This window comes from Saimiri boliviensis, chromosome 9, assembly GCF_048565385.1.
Source record: "Saimiri boliviensis isolate mSaiBol1 chromosome 9, mSaiBol1.pri, whole genome shotgun sequence".
Classification (NCBI taxonomy): domain Eukaryota; kingdom Metazoa; phylum Chordata; class Mammalia; order Primates; family Cebidae; genus Saimiri; species Saimiri boliviensis.
In genome coordinates, this window is record NC_133457.1 from 43,423,399 (window position 1) to 43,439,613 (window position 16,215).

Sequence of the window (16,215 nt, forward strand, 5' to 3'; positions counted from 1 at the left end):
GGAGTGCAGTGACATGATCTTGGCTCACTGCCACCTCTGCCTCTGAGGTTCAAGCAATCCTTCTTCCCCAGCCTCCTGAGTAGCTGGGATTGTAGGCATGTACCACCACATCCTGCTAGTTTTTGTATTTTTTGTAGAAATGGGGTTTCACCATGTCTTGAATTCCTGACCCACCTTGGTCTCCCAAAGTGCTGGGATTTCAGGCATGGGCCACCACACCTAGCCTTTTTATTTGTTTGTTTTTTTAGTTCTCATTTAAGTCTCTCATCCATCTTGAGATCTTGAGTTAATTTTCTTATGTGATGAGAGGTAGAGATTCAGTTTCATTCTTTTGCACATGGCTAACCAGTTTTCCCAGTACCATTTATTGAATACAGTAACCTTTCCCCAGTGTGTTTATTTTTGTTTACTTTGTTGAAAATCAATTGGTTTTAGATATGCAGCTTTATTTCCAGGCTCTCTATTTTGTTCCATTGTTCTGTGTGTCCATTTTTGTACCAGTCCCATGCTATTTTAGTTAAGATAGCTTTGTAGTATATTTTAAAGTTGGGTAATGTGATACTTCCAGCTATTTTTTTCTTTTTCTTTTTTCTTTGTTGTTGTTGTTGTTGTTGTTGTTGTTGTTGTTGTTGTTGGATTACTTTGGCTATTTGGGCTCTTTTTTAGTTGCATATAAATTTTAGAATTTTTTTTCCAATTTTGTGAAAAATGACATTGGTAATTTAATAGGAATAGCATTGAGTCTGTAGATTGTTTTGCGGATTATGAGCATTTTAATGACATTGACGCTTCTAATCCATGAGGGTTGGTTGTTTTTCCATTTGTTTCATCTGTGATTTCTTTCAACAATGTTTTATAGTTCTTGTAGAGCTCTTTCATCTCCTTGGTCAGATGTATACTTAGGTATTTTTGTGTATATGTGGCTTTTGTAAATGGGATTGAGTTATTAATGTGGTACTCAGCTTGAACATTACTGGTGTATAGAAATATTGAATTTTGGATGTTGATTTTGTATCCTGAAACTTTACCGAAGTCATTTATCAGGTCTAGTAGTCTTTTGGAGATATCTTTAGCATTTTCTACATATAGAATAACTGTTGGTGAACTACTTACATCTTTAAAATGAAATATTTTTAAAAACACTAATGACTCATAATTTTGTTGAAGTGAATATGGCCATGTTTTTTGCTCCAGAATTTTAAAACGTTTTCATTTTTAGATGTATAAATACAATTTCCTTTTAATCATCTTTTAAATACATCTGTCTTCAGCATTTGGATCAAGTACATTTCAGCACACAGATATCATAAAAGATGGAAGAATACTGCATTGCCCCCCTACCTTTTTTTTTTTTTTTAGCGTAAATAAGATACAAGTTTTTGTTTCATTATACATTATGAAACATCCTTCCTGTTGAATGTCTAATGTGATGAGAATACTATATTTTTTTTGTCCTTAAAAATGTATTTTTCAGGCAAAGTCAAGAGAATTACCTGAGGCTAGGAGTTCAAGACCAGCCTGTGCAATATCTCGAGATCTTGTCTCTGAAAAATGAAAATACAAGAAATGGCTAGGTGTGGTGCCACACACCTATAGTCCTAGCTACTTGGGAGGGTAAGGTGGAAGGATCACTTGAGCCCAGAATTCAAGGCTGAGAAATCCTGGGTGACAAGAAAAAAAGTATTGATCACTCATCAGTTCCTGATTTTGAGAAAATTCATCTAGGATACTGTCATCTGAAGACTTGTAGTCAATATGATTATGTGCTTTTATGATCAATTTCATCCTCTTAAAGTCTGGAGTGCTGCTATTGGTTTCTTTGCATTCTTCTAGTTTATCTAATAATTGTAAAACATCTTTTGGCCAATTTTTTCCCTCTACTATGATAGTGTATTAGTTTTCTATTTCTATTGTAACTGTACAAACTTAGTAGCTTTATTAAGACAACTCAAATTCATTATATTGTAGTTCCATAGTTCTGAAGTGTGACAGGTTTCACTGGGCTAAAATCAAGGTGTTGACAGAGCTGTGTTTGTTTCTGGAGCCTCTAGGGGAAGTCTGTTTCCTTGCCTTTTCCAGCAAATGTGAAGGTATTCGCCTTCTTCCATCTTTAAAGCCAGCACGATACCATTTCTTTGACTCTGCTTCCATCATCTCATCTCTTTTCTCTTACTCTGTTCTGCATCTGTCTTTCACTTTTAAGGACCCTTGTGATTACATTGGGCCTTCCCAGATAACCTCCCTATTTTCAACTAATCAGCAAACTTAATTCTGTTTGCCATCCTTAATTCCCATTTGCCATGTATCCTAACATATTCACGGGTTTCAGGGATTATTACTGGGACATCTTTGAGGACTATTATGCTACCTAAGAGACAGAAAATGAAAAAAAAATTCAAATTTTAACTGTATGCACTGAAATCTTTTTTTAAAAAAAGAAAAAGCTACTTTTATATCTTCATGAATGATAGTACAGTACATTGAGCAATATAGTAAAGGTGATGTAATATTGAAAGCTTTATTTCATTATTGCTTCCTTCTAGGGGATTGTATCATTTTCTTTTCTTATTATTTTAGTTATTTTTAGCATAGCTGGAAATAACTGACAGGCTGTGATGCAATAATTTCTAATATGATGAAATAAAATGAAGATACAGGAAAAATAAGATCAATAAGTTGTATATTGAATCTTAGGTTTATATCAAGATCCAATGATCCTTTTGATAAAATGAGTTTTATTGTATTAATAATATGTCAGTTTGTTTTTAGATTTTGGGATGCTTTTAAGAAAGAATAAAGTCCTGAAATATCCTTGAAATAGTTACAGAATTACTTATAAAAGAGTTCTACAAATCTAAAATGGGGTCTAGTGGACCCTGATTATATACTGAGGGTCAAACACTTGGTTTCCTTGCTTTCTCTGATGCCTCATAGTCCTCTGTATCTTTACAGTTTCTGCTTTCTCTCCTAGACCATTAAGTGTTAGGATTCCTTAGTGGTTGGTTGCCTAGGGCCTCTTTTCATTATTTTTGTTAAGTTACTACTATCAAAACAGTATTTTCAGAACTTGCTTCAGACTCATATAGCTAACTGCCTTCTACTTGGATCTTTCATAGGCCCCTAACTGAACGTGTCCTAAATCTGTCATCATCTTTATTCCGTCTTCCCTCACCAGTTCCCACCAAAACAGAACAAATTTATATGCTGTTCCTTTTTGGTGAGTCTGTATTATGCAAAACAGTGGTTTTGTTTATTTTTCTGGTGTTTTTTAAGTCGTCAACCTGTGCCATCGTGCACCCAGCGAGAAAATTAGGGGTTATCCTTGACTGCTCCATCTGTTACACTCATAAATAACTGTATTCTATGTCCTGTTAGTTCCCTCTGGTTTCATTTGTATTCATTCACTTCTCTCCATTCCCACTTTGCCTGTCACAGTCCCTCCTGACTCATACTAAATTTCTCTCCAGTTTTCTTGTTTCCTGTTCTGTTTCCCCTGCCTACTCTAAAGTTCTATGCAGAAGAAAGTATGATCCTGTCATTCCACTGCATAAAACTCTGAGGATTTTGATAGCCCTTAGAACACAGCCTAAACATTTTAACATTGCCTACTGATCATACTTGGTACATGCCTTTCCTCCTCTACCTGACATCCACCCCCGCACCACACACACACTCTCTAATAGCAAATTTTCTAGCCATTCTGAGTCATTCTGTATAATATGTCCTACCTGTTCACCTCCAGACCTTTATGCCCTTCCCTTTGTCCAGAATACTGTTCGCTCTCTTCTTTTGCTAATACAACACAGTGTAGAGCATAGCTTAAGAGTACTTCACATTGGAAGTCCCTCCTGAGTATGTTTTAGGTTGCCGTTCTGTGCTTCCATAGCACCCTCCTTGCCCAGAGCAGTATTAACTGTTAGCATTTGAGGATAACTTGTCTTCCTCAGAGAATGTTGTTAGCTCCCACAGAGCAGGAACTCTCTCATTCTTACTCAACATGGTAACCCCAGAAGCTAGAACAGTGTTTAAACACGCAGTGAGTACTTTGAAATGTTTGTTGAATGAATGAATGATATTTTATGAGCCCCTAGATAAATGAGAAAATAATTAAATATTGTAATTTATTGAGTCAGCTAATACATGTGAGTCATTAAGTAATTAGTCCATGTTACAAACACAATAAATATTAGCTATTGTTGATATGAAGATGGAAATGTAAGTAATTTTTTCTTTTTTGTTCTACTTTGGTAATTAATGAAAAACTAATACATTATTTACAAATGAATCTTTTCTTAAAAATTAAGGTAATGATTTGATGATTTCCCATCTGCAGTGTTATCAATTTGCCTTTGAAAATGGAAATGTTTTTTAAGGATATGAGTGCAGTGAAGAAGCCACTGTTTCAATATATGTCTTGTGAAATAGCAATTCCCAACCTTTTCGGCACCAGGGACCAGTTTTGCAGAAGACAGTTTTCTAGTGGTTTTGGGATGAAACTATTCCACCTCAGATCATCAGGCATTAGTTAGAGTTTCATAAGGAGTGTGCAGCCTAGATCCCTTGCATGCACAGTTCACAAGAGGGTTTGCACTCCTGTGAGAATCTAATGCCACTGCTGATCTGACAGGAGGTAGAGCTCAGGCAGTAATGCTCACTCGCCAGATGCTCACCTCCTGCTGTGCCACCCGGTTCCTAACAGGTCATGGACTGGTACCAGTCTGTGGTCCGGGATTTGGTGAACCCCTGTTGTAAAAGATGTTTATCATTTCTGCACATTATATTTTCCCATTTGAACTAATAGTTTTATGGCTCTCTAGAAAATTGTCTTTGGAACTCTTTTGCAGGGGGTTGGCTAGAATGTTTGCTGGAAAAGACTCAGCGGTACACTTTTTCAGCTTACCTGAATTTATCCTAATTCTCATCTAGGCTGGAATTAATTTATACTTGGCTTTGTCTGTAGGTTGGATTAGATTCTTTCCAAAAGTCAAACTACTGGAATCATTGATGCAGAGGTCACAGGGAGATCTACAATTCTGTTACTAAATTGTATAGACTAATGTACATGAAGTCAGTACTTCAGGAATTGCTGTTCATGCTGTTGGTTATACAGAATAATGTGCTTTTTGTCCCTGTGGGTTTGATTTCCTTCAGCTGAGCAGTTATTAGAAAGAAGAGGATAAAAATACTATCTTCATTGTCTCTGCTTTGGTTCAGACCTTCATCACTGCATTGAAAACTGAGGGTGACCTCCTGTTGTCTTCAGGCACTTTTTACTTCACAGCTTCCAGAAGGGATGATGATTACTGAGAGTGGCACAGCTCTTAGGCATTGTCTATAGGGACCTGACATTAGACTGTTCACTCCAGAAGTCTTCACATAAAAGATAGCTTTTCTTGAGAAAATTTATTTGTAGATTTTAATTTACATTACAGATTTAAAACTGCAGATACCTTTGTCTGAAATCTTATAAAAAGTCAACACTTAGACCCTCTTTCAAATTTTATCATTTTTAGTCCTACATTTTAAAAACCTCTTATAATTCAATAACTGTTCAAAAGATCTTTTCTACATTATGTTTAAAGTACCTCTCTGCTTTTATTCTTACCCAGTTTTACATAAGGAAAGTTTTGTGATTCAGATTCCTATTTGTAGAGTTGATATGATGTATTATGAATTTAGGGTGATTTTTAAGTCTGCCCTACTATGTTCTTTAATAAACAGGATGTCCTAATTTTTTTCCACCTATTAAGATGATGGCATAGTTATGGAAATACTGTCTATAGCTTATATGTTAAACTTCTCAAGTATATTGGTATCCAAACATACCTTTGCTTTTTGTAATGCTGGGAGAAAATAGGCATTTTTTGAAGACTTTACTGGCTAAGAAAATTAAAGTCCTGAAAAGTTAAGAATAAGTGCTGTGTCTAAAGATGGTTGTGAAAAAATTCGTTTTTAACATCAAATTAATGGAGATATGAACAGAGTGGTTCTAGTCAGAGAAATGAAATAATGGGCATTATTTCTTTTAATTTAGTGTGTTTTAAAAGTTGTCATCTCATTGAATACTTTAGTTCTAATTGGCTAACTGCATTTGCAAAGTAATGATGTTGCTTAAAACTGACTATGTGCAGAGAAAGTGTAAAAGATGAACTATCTGCTATTTCTGATTCAATGCACAGTTGTCATAGTTTCCTTTGCTCAATTAAGGAACCACATTTTGGGGGGTTATTTAAATATTAAAGTACATCCGGAAGTTCCATAAATTAAAAATAAATTATTTCTGTTACTGTTTTATATGGAGGCTCCCAAGTTTTTTTCATATCATAGTTAAACTGGAAATTATATAGACTACTTATACTTTTTTTTTTTTTTTTTTTTTTTTTGAGACGGAGTTTCGCTCTTGTTACCCAGGCTGGAGTGCAATGGCGCGATCTCGGCTCACCGCAACCTCCGCCTCCTGGGTTCAGGCAATTCTCCTGCCTCAGCCTCCTGAGTAGCTGGGATTATAGGCACGCACCACCATGCCCAGCTAATTTTTTGTATTTTTAGTAGAGACGGGGTTTCACCATGTTGACCAGGTTGGTCTCGATCTCTCGACCTCGTGATCCACCCGCCTCGGCCTCCCAAAGTGCTGGGATTACAGGCTTGAGCCACCGCGCCCGGCCAGACTACTTGTACTTAATTACAGTGTGAATAATTATTTTGTCCATTATGTTAAAGTTAGAAGACGACTTTATCTCTTTATGTTTTTTTTTCCTAGATAATCTTGATCCAAATTTAATTATATCCAAAAACAATTTTTTAAAATTATTTTTTTGATACAGAGTCTCACTCTGTTGCTCAGGCTTGAGTTCAGTGGCATGGTCTCAGCTCACTGCAGCCTCCTCCTCCTGGGTTCAAGTGATTCTCCTGCCTCAGCCTCTCAGATAGCTGGGATTACAGGCGTCTTCCACAATGCCAAGGTAATTTTTGGCATTTTTAGTAGAGATAGGGTTTCACCATGTTGGCCAGTCTGGACTCAAACTCCTGGCCTCAAGTGATCCACCCGTCTTGGCCTCCCAAAGTGCTGAGATTACAGGTGTGAGCCTCAAAGAATATTTTTACCAATATATGATATTAAGGGGTTTCTTTGAGTTACATAAGAGTTTACAAAAGAAAGATATGGAATTTTATGTTCTTGATATTTTAAAGAAAAAATGTATTGAGTGCTCATTACTTTAAGCCTTTGAATAACTTTTAACAATCTCTCCACATTCCTACTCTGTTTGTTTATATTCTTTTGTATTACCTTAAGATTGAATTGAATGAAATTTGATTTTTATAGTATTTAATAGTAATTAAAATTATTGATAGAATCAAATATACAAGCTCCTTAAAATTTAACATAAATTGAAAAATGGAAGTAATTTGAATTGGATTTGTTTCAGAATACCATTTTAGAAATCAGTTGGCAGTATTAGCAACATCACTATTATATGAATATATGCTAATGAAGGATGAAAGAAAGGTCCTCATTAAAATCTTGTTGCTAAACAAGTGACAAAAACCTTACAGACAGCTTGAGGCTTCAGGTCAGTCACGTTTACTCCTGAAGAGATTTGGACAAGTGTGAAACTGCATAGATGATGCCTTTGTTGTGATCAGAACACATAAATGCTTTTTTGCACCAGTTCCCTACCAAGGACGTTTTTATTAATATTAGACAAAACAAATCTTAATGCAATGCCTAAGCATCCTATTCTGAGTTTCTCAAGTAACTTAAAATATTGAGTTTGTTAAATTCAGAAAGTAAACATTTGTTAACAGCCATTTTCTCTGTGTTTTCCAGAAAAGGAATAAGATTTGGTTAACTAGTGTGTTTTCATTAGGCAAAATTCATTATCTAATTACCTTTCTTCCAGACATTATTTGGGTGAACTGGTCTGGTGTAGGTATAGTAAGGTGACAGTAAAGGTAAGATGGTGCAGGGTAATCAGCCCATGGTTCATTGCCAGTATTGAACCTGGCAGTTCTCTTAAAGAAGCCTTTAGCTAGATTTAGTTGATTCTGGATTAACTTTGTATACATATTGTTTGAGGATTGCCCATGTCTTTTTATTTGGGATTGTAGTCTTTGCTTATATGAAAGTAGATCTAAACATCATGCTATAAATAGAAAAATTAACATGTAGTAATAGCTAGGCATTCCAGAGTGAACGTTAATTGACTTTTAGATAGCCATGTAGCTACCCTTCAGCATATCCACTGAAAATGAGCTGGCTGTAAGTCTGCTTTGCCTTTTGAGTGTTAGAAAGTCCTTAGTCAAAGGGCACAAAGGAACTTGACTTGGTTTAGTTTGACCTGTGTGCCCAGCTCATCTGCTTCAAGAGGAACAAGAAAATTTGTAGTCAGAATAACAAAGATACTTGATTACATTTAGTGTCAAACAGGCTGGGTTGGAAATGAGAGAGCAAATGGTGGGACTGCTGAGACTAGTGAAGCAGAAGCCAAAGGGAACTAATCCTGTGTGTCCTTAAAGGGGAATACTATGCATCACTCATTTCATGTGATCATGCACATTAAATTATTTGAATTAAAGTCATTTCTAGCATCCCTTGTATCTTGTTCCTATTCCACCAATTTTCTTTGAAGTATCATTGTGGTGTTGTGCGTGGATACAGATATCTATGCTGTAGGAATCTTGTCTCAGCAAAGCCCCCCTAATAAATTTTTTATGCATTTAACAAATCTAATTTTTGGTTTCTTATGGTTTTTAAATATTTTAATGACCTCAGTATGTATTTTCATGGACACTTCTAAAATTATCTGTTTAAGATAATTATAAATAATTTATATTGCTAAGTAACTGGAAGGAAAACACATAGCTCAAGAAAAGAGAAGAATCTTGATTGTTTTGTATTTTAAAAGTTACAAAAGATATTGAGAAGACACTTTTTTTTATTACACTTTTGTAAGGATGATATTTAAGATATGGCTTGGGAATAGTTGTTTACTTATGGTAGATTAGAGGTGGCAGAGTCTGGAACTAGAGCAGCCAGTGATCAGAAGGAGAGACTAGAATAGTTCACGAGAGTAGCTGCAAAAGATGAGGAGCAAAGCCTATTGTCCTGTGTAAGAGATAAGACAGGACTGAGTCTGACCCAAAGCAAACACAAGACAGAGTAGTAAGTGGCCCAGCTGTGGGTAGCATAGGCACCAGGCTTTTCTGGGTTTGTGGTCCTGAAAAGGCAGAATACCCAAGGTGCCAGTACAATTTAAAGGGCAAACTAGCAGAATGGAAATTTGACAGAAAGCCATTTGTAATATCTAGGGCACCTAGAACTTACTTGGAAATGAAGTGGGAGTCCTGTTATTAGAAGTTAAGAAACCATGGCAGGGTTGTGCAAAAGAAGAGGGACGCCTTGATGCCATCAGGTGGGAATCTACCGGCTTTTGTTGCCAGGTACTAAGAAGACATGGAGATACTAGACAGTAGGCACCAATGGCTGAAAACAATTCCTCTTCAAAGGAGGAATCAACTCTTCATATTTATCCTGGACAGTCATGTCCAGGATATCAACAACAGACCACATATATGATGGTGGTCTCATCAGATAATAATGCTGTATTTTTACCGTACCTTTTCTGTGTTTAGAAGTGTTTACATACAAAAGTACTTACCTTTCTGTTATAATTGCCTGCAGTATTCAGTACAGTAACATATGGTACAGGTTTGTAGCCTGGGCTATACCAGATAGTCTAGATGTCTAGTCAGCTGTACCATCTATGTTTGTATAAGTACACCCTGATCCTTGGACCACGATGAAATTGCCAAATGATGCATTTCTCAGACCGTGTCCTCATTGTTAAGCAGGACATGATTGTACTCTTTCTCTACTAGAAATCCTGTCTCAATCCTGTCTCTATGAAGTCTCCTTACCCTTCATCTCAGACGTCCTCTCTCCCTCTTCTCAAATCAAATTTATTTCTACAAAGTGAATATCACTCATCTTATTCTGCCTTTTACTGGTGTACGTGTCTTTTGTTGAGCATGGTACTATGTGTGTAGCACAATCTACATAATAGATGTTCAAGGCTGCAGTGAGCTATAATCGTGCCACTGCACTCCAGCCTGGGTGACAGAGCGAGGCTTTGTCTCTAAAAAGAAAAAATGTGTGTGTGTGTGTGTGTGTGTGTGTGTGTGTGTGTGTGTGTGTGTGTTTATATAGATGTAGTTACAAGTACTTTTTCCTTCTAAATTTATTTCAGATTTTACCAAATGTTGCAAGGACTCTGGACTTCTTATGGTAATAAAATGTCGGAAAGAAAACTCTGCATTGAAAGAATGTCTAACTGCTTAGTAAGTAGTTACCTCAGTGTTTGTACTTCTGTGTGTATGTGTGTGTGGTAGATAAGAGTATGTTACTTAACTCATTACATGTAATGTATTCTGTACTTCATACCAAATTTATTATGTTGTTGGCTGAATCTGAAGTTCCCGTATAGTGTCAAAAATGCAGCATATTTATGAGTCTTTTCAATTTTTGTCAGCATTGTATCTAATTCAAAAGATGAAGTCAGAAACGAAAGTATATGATTTTTTACCATTCATTGTTTATGAACAGTTTGATCTGTAAAATATAGTGCAGACTGATTTTTGTTTATTCTAATGTAAAGATAACTGAATTAAAATATCTCTGAGACCTTTTACAGCCTTGTGATTTGTTGAATTAATATAATTTGACTCCTAGAAAGTTAAGATAAATTACATAGATGATAAAAAGGTAAATTTAGATTTTTGAAATTAACTAAATTAATTTTTTAAATAGTTATATAATGCCGTGTTTACTAATATTTTGTTGTAGTTCCTTAAATCCAAGTAAAAGATCCCCCCAAAAATTATTTCAATTCACATGTTGATTTATTCACCCACGTTCTATTACCCATATTATTGACAGATATTATTGCAGAATACTTTAGCAAGTATAGTTAATTGAATGTTGAGAGATCTTAGTTTTGGCAAGCCTTTATTTCCTTTAATTTCTGTAGCCTGTGCAGCATGTATCTCAATATGGTATATTTCTTAGGGAATTAAATTAAAAAAGTATTGAGCACCTGAACCCTACATTTTTTTTTATAACAGAGTATGTACACATACATATATAGACATTTTTTTAGAATGGTGTAGTTGGAAGAGACTTTAGGGATTATGTAAACTCATCTCTGTATTTGTAGATGAAACATAATCAATGTCGATGTTTTTTTCTTCAGTTAATAATATCAACAGCAGCCCTTATTTATGGTCCCTATTTATACTCAGTGCTTTACCATAGAGGATTGAAAGTTCATTCTGTGACTTTATATTCTTTCATTTCTATTCTTGAGTGCTTCCAACAACTGTTTACTGAGCAAACGAATCCCTTAAACTTTTGTGTGACTGAATTGTTAAATTCTGTCTCGTATACTAAATAATTTTTATATCTCAAATTCAGTCATCTAATTGTTATTGCTAGTTAGACATACTTTCACTCCAGATGGGGCAGCTCTAGAACAGAGGAGACAGGCATATAGACTGCAGAGAGGGCAACCTGGGTTCAGCTTCCGTATCAGTGACAGCTTAGCTGGCCATGTGACCTTAGGCAGGTTCATTTTAAGAAGTCATAATTATACCTTGTGAATGATTGATTGTGAGGTACTATATATAAACACATTTACTATGATAGGTATTCAGTAAATTTTAGCTTTTGATTAGTATTTTTTACTGTTTATCTGAATATTAATCATTTGAATATCCTTCTCTCTTTCACACCCTAGAAATATGAGGAGAAAATAACAGATTCTAGTCCACCTGAGGGGAGGGGAAGGGCTGGGAAGGATGGCTGTTTCTGCTTGTTTAGAAGAGATAAGCAGTGAAGGAAACAAAGAAGGATTTGACAGTTACTGAAAGTAAATGGAAAATTATTAAGGAAAATTTTACTCGACTTTGGGTCCCCAGATACACTAAGAAATATTTTTTCATCTTTAAATAAGGTGTTCTTGTTAATTACTATTGACATTTCCATGAAATGAATGTAACTGCTCTCCTCTCTCATCTTGAAACATTAATGGCTTGTGCTCCTTTTTTTCTACCTCTTACCTTCATTTTTTCCTTAAGACACTATGATCTGATTTCTGTCCTCACTTCACTGAACTTGCTCTTTTTAAAGGCTCTAATGGGCTGATGGTAGCCAAATCCAACAAATTGTTCTTTCTCTTTTACTTCACCTGTCTCTGCCAATCCCATCTTAAAAGTCTCCGTCTTCCCTGATAATACTTTTCCCCATTTCCCCAGCATCTCTCTGTACTTCTCAACATTTTCTTTCTTAATCTACTCAATTAAGTTGGTGTTTCCCTAAGTTCTCTTCTCATTCTAAAATCTGAGAAAGTTTATTTTGGCCGGGCGTGGTGTCTCACGCCTATAATCCCAGTACTTTGGGAGGCCGAGGCGGGTGGATCGTGAAGTCAGGAGTTCAAGACCAGCATGGTCAAGATGGCAAAACACGGTCTCTAACAAAAATACAAAAATTAGCTGGGCATGGTAGCAGGCGCCTATAATCCCAGCTACTCGGGAGGCTGAGGCAGGAGAATTACTTGAACCCAGAGGGTGGAGGTTGCAGTGAGCCAAGATCGGGCCACTGCACTCCAGCCTGGGCAACAGATTGAGACTTTGTCTTAGGAAAAAAAAAAGGAAATAACATTTGTTTCTTTGTCCAAGTCTAAAACTGAACTTGGCTCCTTTTGCTTGGCCTACAGCATGTCTGTGAATTATACAGTAGTCTAGTATCTACAGTCTTGTTGCCTAACTCAAATTGGTTATTCCTATTGATTTCTGCACTTTCCCCACATCATCACTTCCTTTTCATTCCTGCAGCTCCTCCCTTGGCCTGTGTCGTCATCATTTTTTGCCTGGTTTATTTTAACAGTTTATTGGAGATCTTGCCTCTAACCTTGCTTGCCCCCTTTTGTCCTGTCTGCCACATGTTGTCAAGATTCATCCAAGACGCAAAACTGATCTTACAGGTGCAGTGCTCTTATTAACTGTGCCCCATTTCCTTTGGTATAGATTTTAATTTCTTAGTATAGCATAAATGGCACATCACGATTTGACTTTTACCCATTCCCTCTTCATTTCAGGCCTTTTCTTCTGTGTGCATCATCTGCTAGAGTGATATACCCCTCCACTTGCAGTTTTTCATGCATCAGTTTTTCTCATCCATGTGCCTTCCCACTCTTGCCTTCTATATGGATTCCTGTTGGTCTTTCAAAGTGCAACTTAGGCATTTCCCCTTGATATCTCTGCCTTACCCATTTTTCCATGTTTCCATGGTACACTGGGCCATACCTCTGTCAGAGTATTTTGTATACTTAATTGTAATCTGGTCTTTATTTGTCTGCCCTATAACACCATGGGCTTCCAGGACAGGAGCTGTGCTTCTCATTCTCTATCCTGTGACAGTGCTATATACAAATGAGTGATTTGGTCTTTAGTTTGCTAGCGTAATGTTAACAGTGAATTTGTAACCATTACTAAAAGTCTGCTTCTAAAGATTGAGCCTGATGAACCAGATGTCTGAATATGAGTAATTAAAGTAAGCTTACATTTAACACATGCAAGATTATTTAAAGTATTTTTGTTTCCTTCTCATAGCTATACTGATCCAGCCTTTTATGAAGAATGCAAAATGGAATACCTGAAGGAAAGGGAAGAATTCAGAAGAACTGGAATTCCTGCAAAGAAAAGGCTACAGAAGCTTCCCACAAGCATGTAGGCAGATATTCAAATGACATTCAGGAAATCTAACATTCATGGAAGTCATTTTATAGTATAAGTCACCTTAAATAATGGACTGAAAATAAGAATGTGTGTTTGCTTTATCTTAATTATGGAAATATTAATTTTATCTGAAATAAATACTTTATTTCAAAGTTCTGTTTTCTTAAATGGGGAAGGAGTAATTACTCAAGTGGGATTTGGATTTCCTGGTCGTTGTGGGCCTTTTAAAAGTTTTCCCACTACTGTAGTTCTGTAACAGTGATACTGATTTTTTAGAGTTCAATATTGACCTTACATTACTTTTCTTCCAATGTATAGGCTAATGGCTAATCATGGGAGCCAAAACTAAAGAAAAGTAGGAATGGACAACTTTCAAAGGTGTTAATAATAACTAGGGAATATAGCAGAATAAGCATGAACCAGAATCCTACCTGGTTCTACCACTTACTAGCTATATGACTGTGGAAGTAAATCTAATACAGCATGTGAGGATTTACTGAGTATTGCAGGTACAAGTACTGTGTATAAGACAATGTTTCAGCGCTGGTAGATGCTTTTATATTGGTAGTTACTGTTATTAGTAGCACAGGCTTATTTGGAAACTATCTTAGTCCATTTTCTGTTGCTATGGGAGAATACCTAAGACCAGGTAATTTTTAAGAAAAGCTTATTTGGCTTACAGTTCTGGAGTTTATTTGCCAGCAGCTTCTGGCAAGGGTTTTCATACTGCATCAAAACAACAGGATGAAAAAATAGAAGGACAAACAAGTGTGTGCAAGAGACCAAGCTGAGCAAGCTTTTGTAACAACCCACTCTCTTGAGAACTTATGCTTGCAATAACGGCATAAATCCATTCATGAGGGCTCCACCTTCATCACCCAATTACCTCATAAAAAGCTCGATATTGGGGCCGGCGTGGTGGCTCATGCCTGTAATCCCAGCACTTTGGGAGGCCGAGGCAGGTGGATCACGAGGTCAAAAGTTCGAGACCATCCGGTCAACATGGTGAAACCCCATCTCTACTAAAAATAGAAAAAAATTAGCTGGGCATGGTGGCGAGTGCCTGTAATCTCACCTACTCAGGAGGCTGAGGCAGGAGAATTGCCTGAATCCAGGAGGCAGAAGTTGCAGTGAGCCGAGATCGCGCCATTGCACTCCAGCCTGGGTAACAAGAGCAAAACTCCGTCTCAAAAGAAAAAAGCTCGATATCTTAATACTGTTAAATTAGCCATTACGTTTCCAACAAATGAATTCTTGTGGGACACACTTAAACCACAGGAGAACCACAGGTAAGGAGATACATACTTAGGTGAATTAATTTTACTTACATCTTTGATGGAGAATTTTCTAAAGCGTATGTATGTTCTTAACCTGGTAACTTGACTACTGAATCCTTTAATCTTTCATTTTGAAAAGTTATTTTTCTAAGTGAATTACCATTCTGTAACATAGTAATGGACTTAGGAAGTAGTATAAAAATTTCCGTCCCAATTTAGTAATTTGAGCTTTCATAATAAAAGTTATTTCCCCCTCCCCATGAGCCATTTTAACTAATTTCAAGCCATTGTAACTAGTTTCAAGATAAGTAAATTTTATTTTTATTTTCACAGTCCTCATTAAAATCACATATAGAAATTATTGTGCACTAAGACAAGGTTTAACTTTGGCTCCAATCCCATGAAACAGATGTGAGATTTTTTTTTTTTTAAGGACTTAAATAGGACCCTAAAGAATCAATAGGTGTTCAAGTTCCACACTTTACTCTTGAGTGAACCACTCAAAAAACTATTTTACTCTTATTTGAAATACAAAGAACCCACATTTTCCCAGGCCACAGATCAAAAGAAAGATTACTAGAGCAGACAAAAGCAAAGCAAATATAGAAATCTAGAGACCACACAGGATAGGGGTAAAGATGCCTGTATTTCCACATTGACCTTTTGGTATTGGTGCATTTCCTAGAGCACAGGACCTTAACTGTTTTTAGAGGTAACTCAAATGAATATGGAATTTAGTTGAAGAAGCTAGTGAAATATACAATCTGTGACTATTTTATAGCTTTGATTAAAATCAGAAGTAGCCCACTTCATGTGGAAATTCACTTATGTACATGTTGCTTTCCCCACAGAAGCCAAATTATATAGTATCAACAATATATTCATCTTTATGTCAAAGATGTAACCTTCAGAATACCCATGCATATCCATACTGAATTTTTTCACTAGGTACATCTGCCTCAGTTGTGTCTTGCTTGCCTATTGGTGCCTGTTATTATTCCATTCATGTGATAACCCACATTTTTCCCGCTTAAGATACACCTTCTCTAAGTAGCCTTTCTGAATATAAGTACTTTCTTGTCACATTATTCAGTTTTTCAAGTCTGAATTTTCCCATTTATTTTGGTTTTCTGTTTTACATAGGCAC

The 16,215-nt window shown here is 36.2% G+C and overlaps 1 protein-coding gene across 5 annotated transcripts in view; it reads left to right on the top strand.

Annotated features, from left to right (window-relative positions):
• Window positions 1-13,943, top strand: part of CMC1 (C-X9-C motif containing 1) — an 85,100-nt gene extending 71,157 nt beyond the window's left edge. For all 5 annotated transcript variants that reach the window (XM_074405773.1, XM_039480246.2, XM_003936052.3 and 2 more), the window contains 2 exons: window positions 10,248-10,338; window positions 13,666-13,943. In XM_074405773.1, coding sequence (XP_074261874.1) covers window positions 10,248-10,338; window positions 13,666-13,786 — 212 coding nt within the window. In that variant the 3' untranslated portion in view covers window positions 13,787-13,943. The remainder of the gene's footprint in view (window positions 1-10,247; window positions 10,339-13,665) is intronic.
• The last annotated feature ends 2,272 nt before the right edge of the window (window positions 13,944-16,215 follow it).